This window comes from Octopus bimaculoides, chromosome 5 (assembly GCF_046866305.1).
Source record: "Octopus bimaculoides isolate indiv1 chromosome 5, ASM4686630v1, whole genome shotgun sequence".
NCBI classification, from domain to species: Eukaryota; Metazoa; Mollusca; class Cephalopoda; order Octopoda; family Octopodidae; genus Octopus; species Octopus bimaculoides.
Genome location: NC_142932.1, coordinates 116409264 through 116431694, shown reverse-complemented (window position 1 = coordinate 116431694; position 22431 = coordinate 116409264). Strand labels below are relative to the sequence as shown.

At 39.3% G+C, this 22431-nt stretch overlaps 1 protein-coding gene across 2 annotated transcripts in view; it reads right to left on the bottom strand.

Annotated features, from left to right (window-relative positions):
* The window catches only part of LOC106877219 (bifunctional FAD diphosphatase/FAD synthase), a 73593-nt gene that overhangs the window by 15434 nt on the left and 35728 nt on the right, over window positions 1-22431 (bottom strand). For both annotated transcript variants that reach the window (XM_089353019.1, XM_089353021.1), the window contains 5 exons: window positions 20501-20645; window positions 18777-18857; window positions 17818-17916; window positions 13435-13556; window positions 11838-11979 (listed from right to left, as the gene is read on the bottom strand). In XM_089353019.1, coding sequence (XP_089209145.1) covers window positions 11838-11979; window positions 13435-13556; window positions 17818-17916; window positions 18777-18857; window positions 20501-20645 — 589 coding nt within the window. The remainder of the gene's footprint in view (window positions 1-11837; window positions 11980-13434; window positions 13557-17817; window positions 17917-18776; window positions 18858-20500; window positions 20646-22431) is intronic.

Here is a 22431-nt window from a genome sequence, read left to right as displayed (position 1 = left end):
CGAGCACCACAGAAATGGTAAATGGTTTACGGTACAAAAGAAATCACTTTAAACTTGCTAAGATAATATTCGGAGTGGTTTATATGATAGGAAATATAATTTCGAAGTGTTTATATAATTTTGAAACGTTTCAAAGACTTTACAATTAAAAGAAGTAGAAAACTTTTCAAATATAAAGTGGAAGTATACAAAAATAAACATTATTTTCCATCTTATTCTGAGTTTTGTTTCATTTCAAAAAATAATAATTTATTTTATGGTTTATTATTACTCTCTTTTACTCTTTTACTTGTTTCAGTCAAGGCATTGGTCGGCCCGAGGCTATAGTAGAAGACACTTGCCAAAGGTGCTACACAGTGGGACTGAACCCGGAACCATGTGGTTGGTAAGCAAGCTACTTACCACACAGCCATTCCTATTGTTAATATTTTGAATTACATATACAGACTGTCCTCATTTAACGACCGAGTTACGTTCCAACAGCCCTGTCAAGCAAATTCGTCGTTAAACGAATATTCATGGGGCACGTATTTTTTTTTTTTTATGGGTATAGTGTACTGTACGTACATATAAAAACAGAATACCGTACTGTATAAAGTATATGCAGTACAGGGCCAAGAATCACTGACATAAATTGTTGAAAAATGAATAAGTAACAGTAATATTATCACAAGGAAAACCTTAAAAGTTAGGATATGGATACAGTATTATTGTAGCTCAGACACCGTAAGTATGTCTGTGATTCCAGACCCAGTACATAAGATGCCTAATAAACTTTTCTCAGGATTATGTAGAAAAGGTGAAAAGGTTTAAAGGAAACTCAAACATAATAACTTTGTTTTACTTTGGATAAAGATTACAAAAGCAACTCATTCTTGACATCAAAATGCATGAAAAATCCCGTCAGTGTTGTTTGCTTTGTTATCTTCTTTCTTTTTTTTTTTGTCATAAATTTCTCGATAACATCGGAAAAGTTCAGTTGTCTGCCTTTCCACCTTGGAAAATCGCTCAAAATTTGGATCCATTGCTTCAAGTTCTATTTTGTAAAATATGTAATGACGACTTGTAAAGTTCGTCGTAACTCCGAGTGGTCGTTAAATGAGGACAGTCTGTATATATATGTGGCCGGTGTGTTTTCTGTGCTCTGTTTATCATTTTGTCCACGTTTTTTTTTTGCAATGTCCTGTACCCAGATATGCATCTATATATACATGTAGATGTAGGTATGTACATACATGTACGTATATATGTATATACTCACATATTATTTGTATTATTATTATTATTATTATTATTATTATTATTATTATTATTATATATATATGGGGCACCGAAATCTTTTAAGTGCTTAGGGTCCTATGGGATTTAATCTAACTATAGAGGTTCTAAGGGATGAGCGTATGTAGATCCTTTGTATGTATTTCGGTGGGGGAGTTTTCCCCCTGCTTTCCGAATCTTCTTGTAGCAGGGTCAGCTACAGACGAGAAACTAGAACACAGCTACATAAATTACAGTTTCGATATAAGAATTGATATGAAATTTTGAGGATGAGAAAAATCCGCCAATGCAATTTTGAAGAGAAGAAAGTCAACAACAACCACTAATATGATGTTAGATAAAGAAACAGAGATAAGAGAGACCAAACACAGACTTACAAATATTTAGGAATTAATGAGCTAGAGAGAGAAAGAGAGAGAGAGTTAGAAAGAGAAAGAGTACAGCACAAACACACACAGATGAAACAAAGAAGTTGGGAAGGTATATTATATAGGTATTAGATTAATACTTAAAACAGAACTAAATGCAAAAACTTAGGTAACAGGTATCGATACCCAAGTGGTTTCAGTAATAAGTTATAGATATAATATTTTCAACTGCAAACTATGTGAATTAGCAAAACAGAAAGATTATACACAGAGATATGGATTTTCTGCGACGAGAAAATTATTTAAAAAAAATATTAACTGCATGACCACAAAAATAGAAAAAATATCTAGGAAAGAATATAGGAGTGGGGGGGGGGGGGAAACGAATAGCTAGAAAAAAAAATAACTAAACATTTCTGTTTTGGTCTTGTGTTTGTTTTTTGACTTCGGGGTAGATGGAAAAACAAGAACGAGAAAAATCATTAAATGTCTAAAAAAACTAAACCAAAAAATGGAATTACAAAAAAGTTTTGGAAATACAATGGTAAGAAAAACCTTTATGTGGCCAACACCTCGACTGTCTGAACAACGCGAAAGTAGATAATGAGGGGGGAAAAAATACAGTTCTTATTCACAACAAAATATAGAACTCAAAAACTGAGACAGAATAATATATATATATATATATATATATATATATATACATATATATATATATATATATATATATATGCTCAGGAGCGGCTGTGTAGTAAGTAGCTTGCTTAACAACCACATGGGTCCGGGTTCAGTCCCACTGCGTGGCATCTTGGGCAAGTGTCTTCTACTATAGACTCGGGTCGACCAAAGCCTTGTAAGTGGATTTGATAGATGGAAACTGAAAGAAGCCTGTCGTATGTGTGTGTGTGTGTGTGTGTGTGTGTGTGTGTGTGTGTGTGTGTGTGTGTGTGTGTGTGTGAGTGTGTGTACGTACCCCTATCGTCACTTGACAACCGATGTTGGCGTGTTTACGTCCCCGTAAACTTAGCGGTTCGGCAAAAGAGACCGATAGAATATAAGTACTACGCTTACAAAGATTAAGTCCTGGGGTCCATTTCTTCGACTAAAGGCGGTGCCCCAGCATGGCCGCAGTCAAATGACTGAAACAAATAAACGAATAAAAGAATAGTGGCACAAGACCAGCCTCCTTGCTGAAATCTACGGAAAATGTATAATGAAACAGCACACATGGCTGTCCAGGCTCAACTAAAAGAGAACGTGTGTGTGTGTGTGTGTGCATACATTAAAATGAAGCAGTTTTGGTGAAGCCTTGTGAGGAATATCTTTAAAGAGATTTGTTGTGTAAAGCCGGAACAATGCAAGAAGGTACAATGTAAACTACAAAAGAAGAAGAAAAGTAAAGTAAGCTGCAGTTTTACCTTGTGTTCCTATATTTCGGGGGTCACGACCTCTTCTTCAGGAAATTTGGAAAAGCGATAATTGGAGCAACGACTTTTTTCGAACTACCGCATTTTTCAAATGTCCTGAAGAGGTCGTGACCCCCGAAATATAGAAACACAAGGTAAAACTGCAACTTTGTTTTGTTTGTTTTTCCTTTTGTAGTTTACTTTGTATCGAGACAGACAGACAGGCAGGCAGACAGACAGACAGACAGACAGACAGACAGACAGACAGACAGACAGACAGACAGACAGACAGACAGACAGACAGATATATATATATATATATATATATATATATAAGCATATATGGGTACAGGGCGTTACAAAACGTAAACATGAAATACGAAATATGAAAACATGAAATATGAAGACAAACTTGGGTATGCGAACGAGAGAAACAAATGGAAAACAAGACAAGTAACATAAAGAACGACCTTTCATCAGTTGTTAATCGACGACGATGATATATATATACATATATATATATATATATATATATATATATATATGCATGTATGTATGCATGTATATATGTATGTATACAAACACGTAGATATACACACATACTCATACAGCTATGACATAATATACACGCCTGATGATAAAGGTGAAACTTTCTTACACAGGAAAATAGGCCAACATTATGAATAAAATGCTCAACAGAAAAGAGATGCTACAAACATACATACAATTAGTCACAGAAAAATAACAAAATGACCATTGTATGAGATATACCAAGTCTCTTAATCGATTTATTGCTTCTAATAAAGGCACTATTTCTCTCTAAATGAAATGGAAAGACTATATAAATATCAAGCTTTGGCGATAAAGGTAACCAGAATGTGGGGATTGTAGACAGAAACAACCCTTAGAATAATGCATGCTTTGTGAATTATTTACAGAAAAAAACAGAAGCAACTACATAGTGAAAACGCCAAAACTGAGGCAATTTCAATTCAAGAAAAACTCGTGAACAAAACAAATAGTGCAAATACCCACAAGGGGAATAACAGGACGGTGTGCAGTGGTTGTTAAGTATGCAATGAAAAGATGGCTGCTGGAATAATAATAATAATAATGGCTTCGAAATTTGCCACAAGGGCAGTAATTTTGGGGGAAGGGATGAGTCGATTACATTGGCTCCAGTGCTCAGCTGGTACTTAATTTATCGACCCTGAAAGGATGAAAGGTAAAGTCGACCTCAGCGGAATTTGAAGTCAGAACGTAGCGAAGGGCGAAATGCCGCTATGCATTTCGTCCAGTGCGCTAACGATTCTGCCAGTTCACCGCCTTTATGATAATAATAATAATAATAATAATAATAATAATAATAATAATAATAATAATAATAATAATAATAATAATAATAATAATAATAATAATAAGACCAGATATAGTTGTCAAAGATCATGAAGAAAAAAAATGCTTTCTAATTGATGTATCAATACCAGCAGATGACAACGTCTCTCTAAAAGAAATGGAAAAACTTTCAAAATACAAAGACCTGGAAATAGAGGTAACTCGAATGTGGAATCTAAAAACAGAAACAATTCCTATCATAGTAGGTGCCTTAGGTATGATAAAAAAATATTCAGACAAATACATAACAAAAACACCAGGACTTACAAATATATATAACATACAGAAAATTGCACTACTGGGTACTGCACACATTCTACGCAAAACACTTTCAATACAGTAAACATAAGAGCACCACAGCAAACCACAGCACATACTCAAGGCACACAGAGTTGCGCTCGGTAGTGAAGTGAAAGCACGTTATAAAAATAAAACTACTGAACAAGAATAATAATAATAATAATAATAGAGTCAAAATTAAAGGCAGCTACGAGAAACGAACATAACGGTTATCCCTATTGTCATCGGAGCATTGAGTTCAATACCACCCGATCTGAAAAGAAAAAAAGCATCTGAAAACCTTAGAAATACCCTACAATCTAGGTGTATTGCAAAAGTCAGCATTCCTTGGAACTGCACGCATATTGCATAAAGTACTGTCTGTCTGAGATCCTTGTCGTGACTTGACAAACAGTACAAAACCCCGGTAGACACAATATCTTCAATCAACAACCTCACAATATTGTATACTGTGTGACGTCTATAATAATAATAATAATAATTATTATTATTATTATTATTATCATTATTATTATTATTAATCCTAGTTTATTGGCCACAATATAAAATCAAAAACATGAAAGGACAAACACAGGACAATAAAAACAAAGGGTTTTGCGAAAAAGAAAATGTCCGTGTAAACATATGATAACAAGAGAAAATGTAACAAGTAAAAAACTCCCAACAGGGGGAGGTGCTTTGAAAGGTTACTCGTGGAAAAACCCATAAAAGCCACCGGGAACCTGGTCAAACGGGGTGGGAGCCCCTTCTCTTTTTATATTCCTTTTTTTTACAGGTGTAATCTCAGAATTGATCTGTTCATACTGGCCATTTTATTGGCATTCACCCACCTTTCAACAAATTTGCTACGAGCCAACACTTCCCTCTCTACTCTCACCTTCCTTTTCAAGTGGAACTTGAAAAAGCTGATGAGGCCTTGGCCAAAGAGGAAAGTGTTTGACTTTAGCCATTTCAAACGGGTCCACCATACCACCTCTTTCGCTACAGCCACCAGACAAATGAAAATTGCCTTGCCCTCCTGGTTAAAGGAGGTAGGTGGAGCAATCTTCACTATGGATTCAGCTGATAGCCAGATCCGTCCAGTAGCTGTTCGACATAAACCCACAGGTCTGTAATACTCGGGCACTGGACGAGTGCGTGCAGAACGGTTTCGTCGCTCTGAGCGCACCTCGGGCAGGCCCGGCTGACGGAACTTCCGTGCCGGTAGAGTTTATCTCGAACAGGCAGCGCCGTTCGGTAGCACTGCCAGGCGAGGGACTTTTGGAAGTTACCCATGGGCCCCGGCCCGAAAGTTCTTCCGAATAGACTGCTTAGCTGATCATCATCGACGCCTAGAGTTTCCCCGAGAACGACGTCGCACTTTTCCTGCACTAACCCTCTATAAAACGCTAATAATAATAATAATAATAAGACCTGGAAATAGAGATAACTCGAATGTGGAGTCTAAAAACAGAAACAATTCCTATCATAGTAGGTGCCTTAGGTATAATAAAAAAATATTCAGACAAATACATAACAAAAACACCAGGACTTACAAATATATATAACATACAGAAAATTGCACTACTGGGCACAGCACACATCCTACGCAAAACACTTTCAATACAGTAAACATAAGAGCACCACAGCAAACCACAGCACATACCCAAGGCGCACAGAGCTGCGCTCGGTAGTGAAGTGAAAGCACGTTATAAAAATAAAACTACTGAACAATAATAATAATGATAATAATAATTTTGAAACAAGTCCAGCAATTTTGAAGGACATGGGCTAGTCATTTACATGGATCCCAAAAAGTGTGAAAGACAAAGTTGATCCCCTGAGAATTTAATCTCAGAACGTAAAGAGCCGGAGGAAATGCCAGTAAGCATTTTGTCCAGGATACTATCAACCGACCCCTGTACATGACTGGCACTTGCATCTTATTAACCCCGGAGGGGGTGAAAGTCAAAGTTAACCTCAGTGGGATTTGAACTCATAATGTTAAAGATCCAGAACAAGTACTGAATGCAACGCTTTCTTTCTGAACCTCTAACAATCCTGCCCGCTCACCACCATGATAATCGTATTTTCGTGTAGCAAAAAGACAGTTTATCTTTGACTGTCGTTGCGTTACTTGAGTCCATAGCAACAGATGAGTGTTCCTAGAAGTTCATTGTTAGTCAAACACTTATTCTATTAGAAGATGTTTGTTTCTTTCCAACATTCAGCACAATTTATATTTTATTTCATAATTTATTATTATTGTTGCCGTTGTTTTCCTTCTTCTTCTTCTTCTTCTTGTTAATATTACTAGCAGTATCCATGGAAATTCCACAGCCCATTTTGTAGTACAACGTCAGCCATAAACGTCTCCCCACTCGGTAATAATAATCCTGTCATTTCCTTCGCAATCCTTTGATTAATTTCAAGAGAATCTTGTTTATCCTCTTCGATCATGTATTCTCCTTCAAGCCCGTATTTTTTTCCTTTTTCTTTTTTCATCCTGGCTTCTGCAAAATATTTTTGCCTATCATCATCATTCATATTTCGCCTTCTTTCTTGATTAACAATCTTTATTCTTTCCTATTAGCCCCAGTTTCGTCGTTCACCATACGACACCTTTTGGCTTTATTCCCTGCATTAATTTCATTCCTTCTTGCTGAGTTAATGCTTCTCAACGTCCCCGATTCTCCTCCCTTTGTTCTTAATTCTTATTTCTTCTTGTTCTTTTCCCAATCTTTTCCTGTACCTTCCCCACTTCTTTTTGGTTCAATTTTCGCTGTCATGCCCTATGATCATTGTCGTAACACACCAAACTCTATTTCGCCAATAAAATATTTTTTTAAGAAACGCTCGATATTATATAGATGGTAACCCCCTACACCCAGGATATACCGTAAGATACCTTTTGTGACGGAAGTTAGAAACCCAGTTAATATACGGATAATAAAGCAGATGTTCAATCCTCAAGGCACTGATTTGCTCTAAGACGCATGCGTGATATCTTCAGGTAAATGGTAAGAAAGTCAAACAAATGCTACCAGCATGTGAATACATACACACACTCACACACATACAAACAGTAATGGCATGTGCACATACACACAAATACCTCGTGGAATTCTATTAGCTAACAAAATGAACCTGACTAATGTATGGTTTTCGAAATCATTTCTATGCAAACCTCTACTATTTTAACCAAGATCATTTCATGCAGCCCTTTATTTGCCCTGAAGGACCAGGGTTACTACTACTACTACTACTACTACTGTTGTTGTTTCTCAGTTTTTAATCTTCATTATTCCTTTCTACTCTAGTCAGAAAGCCCAAAATTTTTGGGTAGAGGGCCAGTTGATTAGATCGACCCCAGTATGCAACTGGTACTTAATTTATTGACTCTGAAAGGATGAATGGCAAAGTCAACCTCGAGGAGTTTGAACTCAGAACATAAAGACAGACGAAATACCTCTGAGCATTTCGGCCGGCGTGCTAACCCCTCTGCCAGCTCGCTGGCTTAAAATATTCTTTTCTACTCTAGGCACAAGGCCCGAAATTTCGGTGGAGGGGGGGGGCCAATCAATTAGATCGATCCCAGTATGCAACTGGTACTTAATTTATCGACCCCAAATGGATGAAAGACAAAATTGACCTTGGCAGAGTTTGAACTCAGAACATAAAGACACGAAATACTGTTAAGCATTTCGCCCGGCGTGCTAACCCCTCTGCCAGCTCTTTCACTCTTCATTATTCAGCTGCTGTGGTTGTTGTTGTTGTTGCCATGGTTATTGTTGCCATAGTTGTTGTTGCTACTGTTGTTGTTGCTGAGCTGCAAGTCAGCAACCCTGATAGAACAGACCTACGATCAAAAGTACTCCAGCCTGACCATTCCATCTATGTCGTCAGACACACAGTATCTACGACTCTATCATTCAATAAGTCTATTTAAAGAAAAAAAAAAAAAAAGACTGCAGAGTATTGATTTGAGTAAGACTTCGTTGCTATTTCTGGCAGGTCAAGCCACCACACAGACTTCCTCATTGACACATTATCTTTCATCAGATTTTGCTCACCCAAAGTCAACCCCGAGTGAATAAATGTATAGTTAAAGGCATTCCTAACATGACCATCACCTTAATATTAGGGGCATAAAGGATCCCATTATTTAATATGCCAAGCATGTTACAACCTACTTATAAAGGTAGAAATTCCAGGGTTTAGTGAAATGTTTTTGTATGACATGGATAAATTAAGAAATGGAGTCAAACACAGGTATTATTCAAATCATTTGAATAACACCTGTGTTTGACTCCATCTCTGTCTGTCTCTCTCTCTCTCTCTCTCTCTCTCTCTCTCTCTCTATATATATATATATATATATATATATATATATATATATATATATATATATATATATATATATATATACACACACATATATGTATATCATATACATATATCATTCAGTCTGCTATAATGAATCCATAAACACATATAAAACATCCAAGGGTATATTTTCTCCCTCTGAAGATATGGTCAGGTTATATAAATTTAATATTTACTTAATATTTATTGACTATTAATCCAAACAGCTGTAAGGGATTAATTTGCTGTTAATAATAAACAATTACTAATTTCCCAATCGCCATTTTCTTTTTCTTTATAAAATATATATCACCATCATCAACATCATCATTTAACGTCCGCTTTCCATGCTAGCATGGGTTGGACGATTTGACTGAGGACTGGTGAACCAGATGGCTGCACCAGATTCCAGTCTGATCTGGCAGAGTTTCTACAACTGGATGCCCTTCCTAATGCCAACCACTCCAAGAGTGTAGTGGGTGCTTTTACGTGCCACCAGCACAAGGGCCAGTCAGGAGGCACTGGCAACAGCCACACTCAAAATGGTGTTTTGTTTTTTATGTGCCACCTGCACAGGAGCCAGTCCATCGGCACTGGCAACGACCTCGCTCAAATGTTTTTTCACGTGCCACCAGCACAAGTGCCAGTAAGGCGATGCTAGAGTGTATATATATATCATCATCATCATCATCATTGTTTAACATCCGCTTTCCATGCTAGCATGGGTTGGACGATTTGACTGAGGAGTGGTGCAACCGGATGGCTACACCAGACTCCAATCTAATTTGGCAGAGTTTCTACAGCTGGATGCCCTTCCTAACGCCAACCACTCAGAGAGTGTAGTGGGTGCTTTTACGTGTCACCCGCACGAAAACGGCCACGCTTGAAATGGTGTCTTTTATGTGCCACCCGCACAAGAGCCAGTCCAGGGGCACTGGCAACGATCTCGCTCGAAAACCCTACAAGGCCAGTCAGGCGGTACTGGCAACGGTCACGCTCAGGATGGTACATCTCATGTGCCACCCGCACAAGAGCCAGTCCAGGGGCCCTGGCAACGATCTCACTTGGCTTGCCGGGTCTTCTCACGCACAGCACATTTCCAAAGGTCTCGGTCAGTAGTCATCGCCTCGGTGAGGCCCAATGTTCGAAGGTCTTGCCTCACCACCTCAGCCCAGGTCTTCCTGGGCCTACCTCTTCCACGGCTTCCCTCAACTGTTAGGGAGTGGTACTTTTTCACGCAGCTATCCTCATTCATTCTCACCACATGTCCAAACCAGCGCACGTCTCTCTTGCACACCACTACTGATGCTTCTTATGTTCAGCTTTTCTCTCAAGATACTTACACTCTGACGGGTATGCACATTCACATTACACATCCAGCGGAGCATACTGGCTTCATTCCTTGCGAGCTTACGCATGTCCTCAGCAGTCACAGCCCATGTTTCACTGCCATGTAGCATGGCTGTTCGTACACATGCGTCATACAGTCTGCCTTTTACTCTGAGTGAGAGTCCCTTTGTCGCCAGCAGAGGTAAGAGCTCTTTAATATATATATATATATACACTCTAGTGGGATCTGTGAATATTTCAGGGAATTAATGCTAAACCCGTATTACATTATTTCTGAAAACTTTATCCCCAAAACCTGAAAGTGTTGCCTGTGTTGTGTCTGTATCAAGAGGTTGTCACTCATCTGCTAATCATTAAAAAACTGAAGGAAATTGGTGCATGATGATTATTTCATGCACTTTATATATACACTTTATATACTTTATGCAGTTTTATAGACTTAATATGCAGCATTCTCCCTCTTTCCCTCTCATTCTTTGCCTTACGCTCTCTTTCACTCTCTTTTTTCTATCACTCTTCGCCTTTCCCTTCAACTAGTCACGTGAAAAGTGTTTACAGATAGGTTAATTAACAGAGGTAAAAAAAAAAAAACTTAGTTCAAAAAAAAAAAAAATTACACATTTCACTCACCACCATCTCTCCCTTCCCGTCCCCACACCTCCCCTCTTCCTTCAACTAATCATATGAAAGCATTACGGATGGGTTAAGTAATGGAGGAACAATCAGAACAATAAGATATATATATATATAAATAATACAGAATGGGACAAGAACGCAAAACATCCAGACAGTTGGGTGATACAAGAAAGGGACAAAACATACAGATAGACGATACAAAGAAAACACGGACAGGTCATTCGGAGTTTTCTCTCTTCAGTCGAGATCCAGATTCTTCTTGCAATTTCGGCTGGTTATTCTCGATATTTCTCCAATCTGGCAAGCCCCAAGGAAAAACTAAGCTAAGAGCATTAGATTCCTTGAAAGAAAGCAGCGAATGTATACAAAAACGAGGACGGAAAAGAACGAACAATGTTACACAAATACAGTAGGAATAATAACAGGACATAACAGATGTCTTTCGACTAAGGACGAATATATATATATATGAGGGGCTTCTTTCAGTTTCCATCTAGCAATTTCAGTTACAGGGGTTTGGTCAACCAAGAAGATATAGCAGAATACACTTGCACAAGGTGAAGCACAGCAGGACTGAACCATCATGGGTTTAGTGCTTTTGAACATAGATCCTCTTAACCAGAGATGGCCTAGGGTTAAACAACAACAACAAGAACACAGTCAAACAAACCAACAAAGAAGACTCTATGCAGAAGGAGAAACATTTCCATGGATCAACCCAAATGGTTTACAAGGTGAACAGATATAAAGAGGAACTTACCCAAGGTCATACAAGGGGCAGTATGGAATGCAGAGTTTGCGTAAGAAGGTCCAGATATCATTGTAAGTCCAATAAAGAAGTGGGTTTACTCTCATATAACTTGGCCAACCAGCATCAGTCTCAATAAAGGGTTGCAAATTTTCTGAAATAATTCAAAGGCAAGATGAGCTATTTAAATATACATACACATATATATATATATATATCATCATCGTTTAACATCTGTTTTCTATGCTGGCACGGGTGGGATGGTTTGACAGGGGCTGACTAGGCAGAAGACAGCACGAGATTTCACGATCGGTTTTCTCAGGGTTTTTAAAGCTAGATGCCCTTCCCAACACCAACTACCTTACAGGGTATATATTGACATTTGCGCCAATAATAAACGACCTAGATTCAGAATTTTTCCCCTCTATCAATTCAGGGACGATGCAACCTGTAGTCAGCACATTAGAAAAGAGTCATTCATCGTTTAACGTCCGCCTTCCCTGCTAGCATGGGTTGGACGATTTGACTGAGGACTGGCGAACCAGATGGCTGCACCAGTCTCCAATCTGATCTGGCAGAGTTTCTACAGCTGGATGCCCTTCCTAACGCCAACCACTCCGAGAGTGTAGTGGGTGCTTTTACGTGCCACCGGCATGAGGGCCAGTCAGGCAGTACTGGCAACAGCCATGCTCAAAATGGTGTATTTTACATGCCACCTGCACAGGAGCCAGTCCAGAGGCACTGGCAACCACCTCGCTCGAATGCTTTGTTCACGTGCCAGTAAGGCGACGCTAGTAACGTTCACATTCAAATGCTGCTATTTACGTGCCACTGGCACAGAAGCCAGACAGCTGCTCTGGCAATGATCACCCTCGGACGGTGCTCTGAGCGCTCAAGTAGCACAGGTACCAGTCATCGAATTTAACTCTGTCAATTCAACCCCCATCCCCACCCCTAATTAAATAGTTATCATCAACAGGCACAGGAGTGGTTATGTGGTAAGAAGCTAGCAGAAACGTTAGCATGCCGGGCGAAATGCTTAGCGGTATTTCGACTGCCGCTACGTTCTTAGTTCAAATTCCGCCGAGGTCGACTTTGCCTTTCATCCTTTCGGGGTCGATAAATTAAGTACCAGTTATGCACTGGGGTTGATGTAATCGACTTTCTCTGTCCTTGTTTGTCCCCTCTATGTTTAGCCCCTTGTGGGCAATAAAGAAATAAGAAGCTTGCTTACCAAACACATAGCTTTGGGTTCAGTCCGACAGCGTGGCACATTTGGCAAGTGTCTTCTACTATAGCATCGGGCTGACCAAGCCTTGTGAGTGGATTTGGCAGACGGAAACTGAAAGAAGCCCGTCGTATATATATATATATGTCTATGTATATGTTTGTATGTCTGTTTGTCTCCCTATCCTCACTTGACAACTGATGTTGGTGTGTTTACATCCCCCATAACTTAGCGGTTCAGCGAAAGGGACCGATAGAATAAGTACTAGGCTTACAAAGAATAAGTCCTGGGATCGAATTGTTCAACTAAAGGTGGTGCTCTAGCATGGCCGCAGTCAAATGACTGAAACACATAAAAGAAACAAATCAGTGACCAACTCACCTGAATAGGGGTCTGTTATTCTTGTACCCATGAATACAGCTTTTACCTGCGGATTCTGGACTTTTAGTTCTGCTAAAGATTCCTTGATTTTACCATTTAATGTAATCATTTTTAAGTTGTAACTAAAACAGATAAAGGGCAACGCATGAAATTCCGTATGAAATTGTCCACAAGATTTTATAAAAAGACTTCAATAAAAAAAAAAAAAAAGCTAAAAGCAACAAAAATGAAAACATTATCTAATTACAAATTAACGAGGGAGACTCTTATTACCAGACCAGAGAATTGCTCATAAACCTCATGATCAAGAGTTTGGTAGCCTAACCATACCATCATCATCATCATCATCATTTTCCTCACCACCACTACCACCACCATCACACCTGCCCCCCCCCACCCCTACTGCTACCACCACCACCACCACCACAACCAGCATCAATGTTTTAACAGCCACTTTTCCATGCTTGCATGGGTCAGACATGCTTTGCTGAGGTAGATATTCAACAGCCGGATGCTCTTCCTGTCACCAACCCCCAACTATTTCTAAGCAAGGTGAGGTGTTATTTCTCCATGGCTATAGTCACACATGTTTCCGCACACATTTGGAAACCAATGACACCACTTGTATGTCGATGCTCATTTGCAGCTATCACATTCTATCGAGACTAATTGGTCGTTAGAGTGCCATGCTAACAATGCCAGTGTTGTGGGTTCAATCCCGATACTGGCCAGCTAGTCATTTTTAAGTGCCCTAGCATGGCAAGTATAAAGACTGAAAAAAAGTAAATGATTAAAGATACACACTCTCTTCCACTCTCTCTTTTTTTTTAAGCCTGATACCTAATCTATCAGGCTCTTTTGCCAAACCACTAAGTCATGAAGATGTAAACAAACCATCACCAGTTGCCTATGGGTGTCATAGGAGGCAAACACAGACACACATTTCACTATGCTGGACTGCTAAATCTACAGGTTTTTTCATTCTTTCACTCTGTTTATTTTTTATTATTCCTTTCTGTTGAAGAGCATAGGCTTGAAATGTAAAAGACTTTTTCATTTTCCCAAGTGTCAAACTAATACACTTGCTTGTTGTTCATACACTTGTCTTCGTCTTTTGTTTTTCTATAAATTTCGACCACATGTAGATATATCATCATTATCGTTTAATGTCTGTTTTCCAAGCTGACATGGGTTGGACAGTTGACTAAGGTCTGGAAAGCCAGTGGCTGCACCATGCTCTGATCTGATCTGGCAATGTTTCTACAGCTGGATGCCCTTCCTAATGCCAACCACTCTGAGAGTGTAGTGAGTGCTTTTTACATGCCACTGGCACAGGAGCTAGTCAGGCATTGATCCCATTCAGATAGTGCCTTTTACATGCCACCGGCACAGGAGCCAGTCGGGAGGCACTGGCATCAGCTATGCTCAGATAGTGCTTTTTACGTGCCGCCGGCACAGGAGGCAGTCAGGCAAACCTGGCATCAACCACGTTCAGATGATGCTTATATATACATATATATTACTGCCTGGTATCTTAGGAAAATGTTTTTTTTACTATAGTCCCATGAGAGGATTTGATAAATGAAAACTGGTTGGCGTTAGGAATAGCATCCAGTCATAGAAACCATGTGAAATCAGATTGGAACTTGGTACAGATCATCATCATCATTATCATCATCATCGTTTAACGTCCGCTTTCCATGCTAGCATGGGTTGGACGATTTGACTGAGGACTGGTGAAACCGGATGGCAACACCAGGCTCCAGTCTGATTTGGCAGAGTTTCTACAGCTGGATGCCCTTCCTAACGCCAACCACTCAGAGAGTGTAGTGGGTGCTTTTATCCAGTTTAACAATTCCAGTCTAGCCATCTAATTCATGCGAGCATGGCAAGCAGAACAAAAAGATGGTGATGATGATGATGATATATATAGACATGGCTGTGTGGTAAGTAGCTTGCTTACCAACCACATGGTTCCAGGTTCAGTCCCACTGCATGGCACCTTGGGCAAGTGTCTTCTACTATAGCCTCAGGCCAACCAAAGTTTTGTGAGTGGATTTGGTAGACGGAAACTGAAAGAAGCCCGTCGTATGTTTGTGTGTGTCTCTGTTTGCTTCGCCCGCCTTCGCTCATCAATCGATGCTGATGTGTTTATGTTCCCCATAATTTAGCGGTTCGGCAAAAGCAACCGATAGAATAAGTGCTAGACTTACAAAGAATAAGTCCTGGGGTCGATTTATTCGACTAAAATCCTTCATGGCGATGCTCCAGCATGGCCGCATATATATCTGTGCTGTGTTGGGACCGGCATGTCAAAGAATAGACCCAACGTTTCCTCTGCGTGTTGGTTTGTTTACGCCGTCGTAACTTAGCGATTCGGCAAAATAAGCTGATGGAATAAACATCAGGCTTAAAAAATAAGTCCTGGGGTCGACTTTTTCGACCAAGCCCTTCAAGGCGGTGCCCCAGCATGGCCGCAGTCCAAATGATTGAAACAATTAAAAGCTAAAAGATAAAAGGAAAAAAACGTTTAACTTTGAAACACTTTTTGTCTTTTTTTTGCGCCAATCAGTTTTGTATTTTCATACGAATTACACCAGATATTTTTGCCTAATCTTCCATACTCCAACGAAATCAACAATTTCGAGAGAACGGCTGCCAAACAGTATTTGACTTAAGACACAGACTTGAACAGTTTTAATGCTAAATAAAGAATTAAAACGAAGCCTCAGAAAATCAAGTGTTGAAAAGGTAATAGCCATTAAAGGGAGTGTACTCTGTTCATAGAGTTATTTCCCTTTGACTACTTTGTAACGATATTGAATGACGTGTAGTGGTGAGGAGAAAATTATATTTCAACTGGTTTCGACGTTTGGAGGATATGTGTTACTTTTAGTTTGTTTTAAAACATCATGGCTTCGATCAAGTGTTGTCTCTTCAACATAAAAGCTACAATTGTTTTATTTCAATCAAGCAAACCAAACAAAAAGTGTTTTGCCGTATTAAAGGAAACAAAAAAAATGATGAAATTAAAGTTCTTATTCTTCTATGATTTTTGTAATTCTACAAATTGAAGAAAAAAAAATAACAGAAGACAAAGAATGGAGAAAATCGTTAATTTCTAAAATATTCATTATATTTCGTATTATCCTCCATCATGTTTTTTTTTAATACTTGAAATGTGTGTTTGGAAGAGCAACCAAACTTTTCTTCAAATTTGAATTCGTCGTAGTCATCATCATCACCGTTTAACGTCTGCTTCCCATGTTGTATGGGTTGGACGATTTGACTGGGGACTGGCGAACTAGATGGCTACACCAGACTCCAATCTGATCTGGCAGTGTTTCTACAGCTGGATGCCCTTCCTAACGCCAACCACTCCGAGAGTGTAGTGGGTGCTTTTTACATGCCACCGGCACGAGGGCCAGTCCAGCAGTACTGGCAACGGCCACGCTCAAATGTTGTTTTTTCATGTGCCACCTGCACAGGAGTCAGTCCAATGTTTTGATCAAATGCCACCGGCACAAGTACCAGTAAGGTGAAGCTGGAAACGATTGCGCTCAAATGGTGCTTTTTACGTGCCACCTGCACAGGAGTCAGTCCAATGTTTTGATCACATGCCACCGGCACAAGTGCCAGTAAGGTGAAGCTGGAAACGATTGCGCTCAAATGGTGCTTTTTACGTGCCACCGGCACGGGATCAAGACCGCTGCTCTGGCAGTGATCCTGCTCGGATGGTGCTGTTAGCGCTCCACTGGCATGGGTGCCAGTCATCAAATTTGGTTCAGTTTCGATCTCATTTGCCCCAACAGGTCTTCGCAAGCTGAGTTTAGTGTCCAATGAAGGAAGGTTGGCATGGGTGTCAGTTGTCGAATTTGGTTCAATTTCGATTTCGATTTCACTTGCCTCAACAGGTCTTTGCAAGCAGGGTTTTGTGTCCAAAGAAGGAAAGGTACGCAAAAGTGGGCTGGCTACTAACTCACAAGAGAAAAACCTCTTGATGAGGAAAGCGGTTCTTTGCATCAGGTGTTGAGAAGCAAAAGTACCAACCACTCTATAGAATATACTGGGTGCTTTTTTTCATGGTCGCAGCATTAGCGAGGTCACCAGGTAACTTCACAAGACAAAGACCTCTCTCAATGAGGACAGTGGCTCTTTGTGTCAGTGTTGAGAATTTAAGATATAGTAGAGGGGAAGGAACAGGTGTCTTGCTGTAGAGGAGATACATGGTTAGCTACCTCAGCTGGAAACTGAGAAAGATGATAATGATGAAGCAACAGGGTATATCCTCAAGATACAAGAAGATGAATATAAGGGGGAGTAGAGATGAAGGACTGATGTGATTAAAATGCCTCAACCGAAAGCCTCAGTGAGATAACTTACCTGTTTTTACTGACTTGAATAAAACTCTCTACTTCGGGGAATGACATCTTACTTCTGATAAAGAGGGCCTGCAGTTGATCGTGTCCATCTGGATATTTCCTGGGATCAGAATTTCAAACCGATAATTAGTCAAGACAGAATAATCTGAATGTTAAAGGGTTAAACATCAAATGTCTGTAGGGGTCCACCAGAATAAAATAGCAATCAAAGGGGTCCAAAGATAAAACAAATGTTTGAGAACCCCTGCTTTAGAATTTTGTATTGGTATTTATTTCAAGAAACAGCTAGGTTTCTTTTCCTACATTTTACAAAGTTCAACCTACACAAGTTAATGTGAGGAAAACAAAATAGGAATTTTGAAAGACGTTTCTATAAAACTAGTTTTTAAACTGAAGATGCAGCACGGAATTTTGTCAGTGAAGAGGTCGCGGTCTCAAAGCGACGAAAATATTTTGGCAAATTAAATTTAAATGTTAAAGTGAATCTAACTGTTTTTGTGTATGTCTTAACCCATTACCTCCCATAATTCTATTAACTGGAATTTTTTTATGAAACTTTGATTTCTAGCATAAAACAGCCTTAGAAACGTGCTGGAATGATCAAAATAACATCTTAAATAGAAATAAGTGAGATATTGGGTGAAAAATTAGCAAACCTCATTTGAATATCAGAGAAATATACCTAGGAGATATAACAAAAAGGTTAGATATGTGTAAATATTGACAGATAATTACGAAATTTGTAATTTTTAAGTGATCTCATATGAGATCACTGGTAGGTAATGGGTTAAATGGCTTATAAACACCTTCCATGCTGCAAAAGTTTTTAAACATCGAATGGCTATTGGAGTCCACCCAAATAAAATAGCAATCGAGGGCGACCAAAGATAAAAAAATGGTTGAGAACTCCTGTTCTAAAGTGACTGATGGTTTTAGGGAACACTTTGCCAAGATACTCACTTTTGAACGACTGCATAGACTAGATGCAACAAAGCAGTACAGTCCTTTCCACCATTGAAACCCACAGCAATTTCAGGTAACCTGTCAATGAAAGAGTTTAAAGCAACATGTATATTAGTAATAATCCTTTCTTTTACAGGCACAAAGCCTAGAATTTTGTCAAGGGAAAGGGCTAGCACCATTTGAGCGCGATCGTTACCAGCTTCGCCTTACTGGGTTAGACAATTTGACATGAGCTGGGGAGCCAGAGGTGAAGCAGGTGAAAATATATAGATATATATATATATATTGGGTCATCCCATAAATAATGCAGTTTTTTTATACTTCTTTTAGCTTTCAAATTTAAGATAAAGTTCTTTTTTAATCTAAAATATCCTCTCCTTCATTTTGTATACTGCTGTTCCATCTATCTAGTATACTTGCAAGGCCCCTCTTCCAAGGTTCACTGGTCCGTGACAAAAAATACTCCTCCAGTACTGTTCTGACCTCATCTACAGAATTCATATTTTTTCCGTCCAAATGATTTTGAAAACTGCAGAATAAATGATAATCAGATGGGGCAATATGCAGCGAATATGGTGGGTAGGGCATCGTTTCTCATTCAAACTGATGGAAGAACACTTTTCATCTTGAAACCAAAAATGATCATTTTTCTTCTAGCACTGACTTAAGCCACTCAAGTTGCTCGCAGTAGATCTCCTTTGTTATCATTTGATTTGGGTTTAAAAGTTCAAAGTGAACTAAACCTTTCATATCCTACCAAACAGATAACAACACCTTATGTGAGTGAAAACCTTCTTTATCCTGGGGTGCTAACAGAACTAGCCTGCTTGGATGTTTCTGAAATCAGCCACATATACAGCCTTCAGGTATAAAAAGTGTGTTGTAATTTGTTCCTTCTCAAACCATGCCATGCTCATAAGGGCCAGTCTCCCGGTTTCATTGGCGTATAGGTTCCCCATCTGGACAGCATGCCAGTTCGCCGCAGGTGAGCTGCTAGATGCAGGAGGAAAGAGTGAGAGAAAGATGTGGCAAAAGAGTCAGCAGAAGTTCACCATTACCTTCTGCTGGAACCACATAGAGCTTAGGTGTTTCGCTCATAAACACACATACATCGCCTGGTCTCAGGTTTGAACCCGCGATCCCTCAACCACGAGTCCACTGATCTAACCACTAGGCCATGTACCTCCACATAAAACGTGTGGGTTACATTAAATTTTTTTGAGATCATGGGGCCAGTGCCCCCTGACAGGCTCTTGTGATGATGGCATGTAAAAAGCACCATCCGAATGTGGTCGATGCCAGGTCCGCTTGACTGGCTCCTGTGCCAGTGACACGCAAAAAGCACCAACCAATTGTGACCGGTGCCAATGCCCCTAGACTGGCTCCCGTGCCAGTGGCACATAAAAAGCCCCGTGCAAACATGATTGTTGCCAGGCCTGACTTACTGGCTCCTGCACCGGTGGCATGTAAAAAGCCCCCACTACACTCTCGGAGTGGTTGGCGTTAGGAAGAGTATCCAGTTGTAGAAACTCTGCCAGACCAGATTGGTGCCTGGTGCAGCCATCTGGCTCGCCAGTCCTCAGTCAAACCATCCAACCCATGCCAGCATGGAAAACGGACGTCAATCGATGATGATGATGGTGGTGGTGGTGATGATGATGGTGATGACGATGATGATGATGATTGTTCTGGATTACATGAAGTAGCTCAAAATAACTCACTTGTATTGTTCGAGACATAATTCTATAGTGGAGACAGCCTTTCTGATTCTTTGGTGAAATTCCGAGGATTCTTCTGAGTCCACAATGGCATAGAGATTGTTCATAGCGTGCAATACAGGATCCTTTTCATAAAGAACAATGCTAGCTACAAAGAGAAAAATTATATGAAATTAAGGAATAACAAAGAAAACAGGCATAACATGAAATGAATCGTTGGTAGTGTATTTTCTGGCATACAAGTCGACATAGTATATAGTGTAAACACAGCGCTGGATTATCCATTAAGAAAATAAGCCTGTGCTTAGAGCAACAAGTGAAGGAAGGGCACCACAGAAATGGTAACTGGTTTACGGCACAAAAGAAATCATTTTAAACTTGCTAAAATAATATTCAGGATGCCTTTATCTCTACTCAGTATAGAAGTAGATGTGTTACCTCGGATTAATTTTGAGGATCTGATCAAGGAGTTTGCAATTCAAAAAAGTAGGAGGAAACTTTTTCAAATATGAATAAAATGGAAGTATACAAAAATAAGTAGGAGTGGTTGTGTGGTAAGGTAGCTTGCTTACCAGCCACATGGTTCTGGGTTCAGTCCCACTGCGTAGCACCTTGGGCAAGTGTCTTCTACTATAGCCTCGGGCCGACCAGAGCCTTGTGAGTGGTTAGCTACCAAGATATCGCATCCTTTAAAACCTCCAGACTTCCTGGAATTTGCCAACACTACACCTGGTATCCCCACCTCCATACGTATGCACACAGGTATGACTCATACACTGTTCACTTACCTGACTTTTATACATAATTCTATGTACTGTATGTGCACCTTTAGTGAGTTGTAGCACACCTGAGCACTCTTTTACTCGTTTACTCTTTCATTTATTTCAGTCATTTGACTGTGGCCATGCTGGAGCACCGCCTTTAGTTGAACAAATCGACTCCAGGACTTATTCTTTGTCAGCCTAGTACTTATTGTTTCAGATGCTTTTGCCGAACCACAAAGTTACAGGGATGTAAACAAACCAGCATCAGCTGTCAAGCGATGGTGGTGGGGAAACAAACACAGACACACAAACATATACACACACATGCATATACATATATACGACAGGCTTCTTTCAGTTTCCATCTACCAAATCCACTCACAAGGCTTTGGTCACCCCAAGGCTATACTAGAAGACACTTGCCCAGGGTGCCACACAATGGAACTGAGCCTGGAACCATGTGGTTGGTAAGCAAGTTACTTAACACACAGCCACTCCTGCACCTATCTATAAACAATAATCTCATTGCTATTTTTTTTTTGTTTGTTTTTTTTTTGCTATAATAAAAAATATAAAATGAAGATGGCAGAAAGAATAAAACAAATCTTCCTGACCCAAATAAACTGCACAAAGGGAAAAACATTTATCACTATAAATTCAAAAGTGAAATTTTCATTGTAATAATCTTCGACCGTTGTGGGACAAAGAATGAGTTCTAGTTTTAGGAGAACTGATAGCCTTCTATGCTGGTGACAATTAATTAATGTATACATATGCGTGTGTATACATATGCATATACACACACATACATTCATTCACAAACTTCAATTCAGATAAACAGCCATGCAAAACTCTCTCTCTCTCTCTCTCTCTCTCTCTCTCTCTCGATATATATATATATATATATATATATATATATATATATATATATATATATATATATGTATATATATATATAAATATAAAAATATATACATACTGAACCACAAAAGAAATATCGCACACATGCTAAATAGAAACTGGTTTATTATTAACAGACTGCCATTAACATTGATCGAAGAGTGCTAATTAAGATTAAAAAATTGTTCTTTCTTAATGACAAAACATTATTTCCTGAAACATGTTTGACATCACATGGTGTCACGTAATCACGGAGTGTCCTGGATCCAA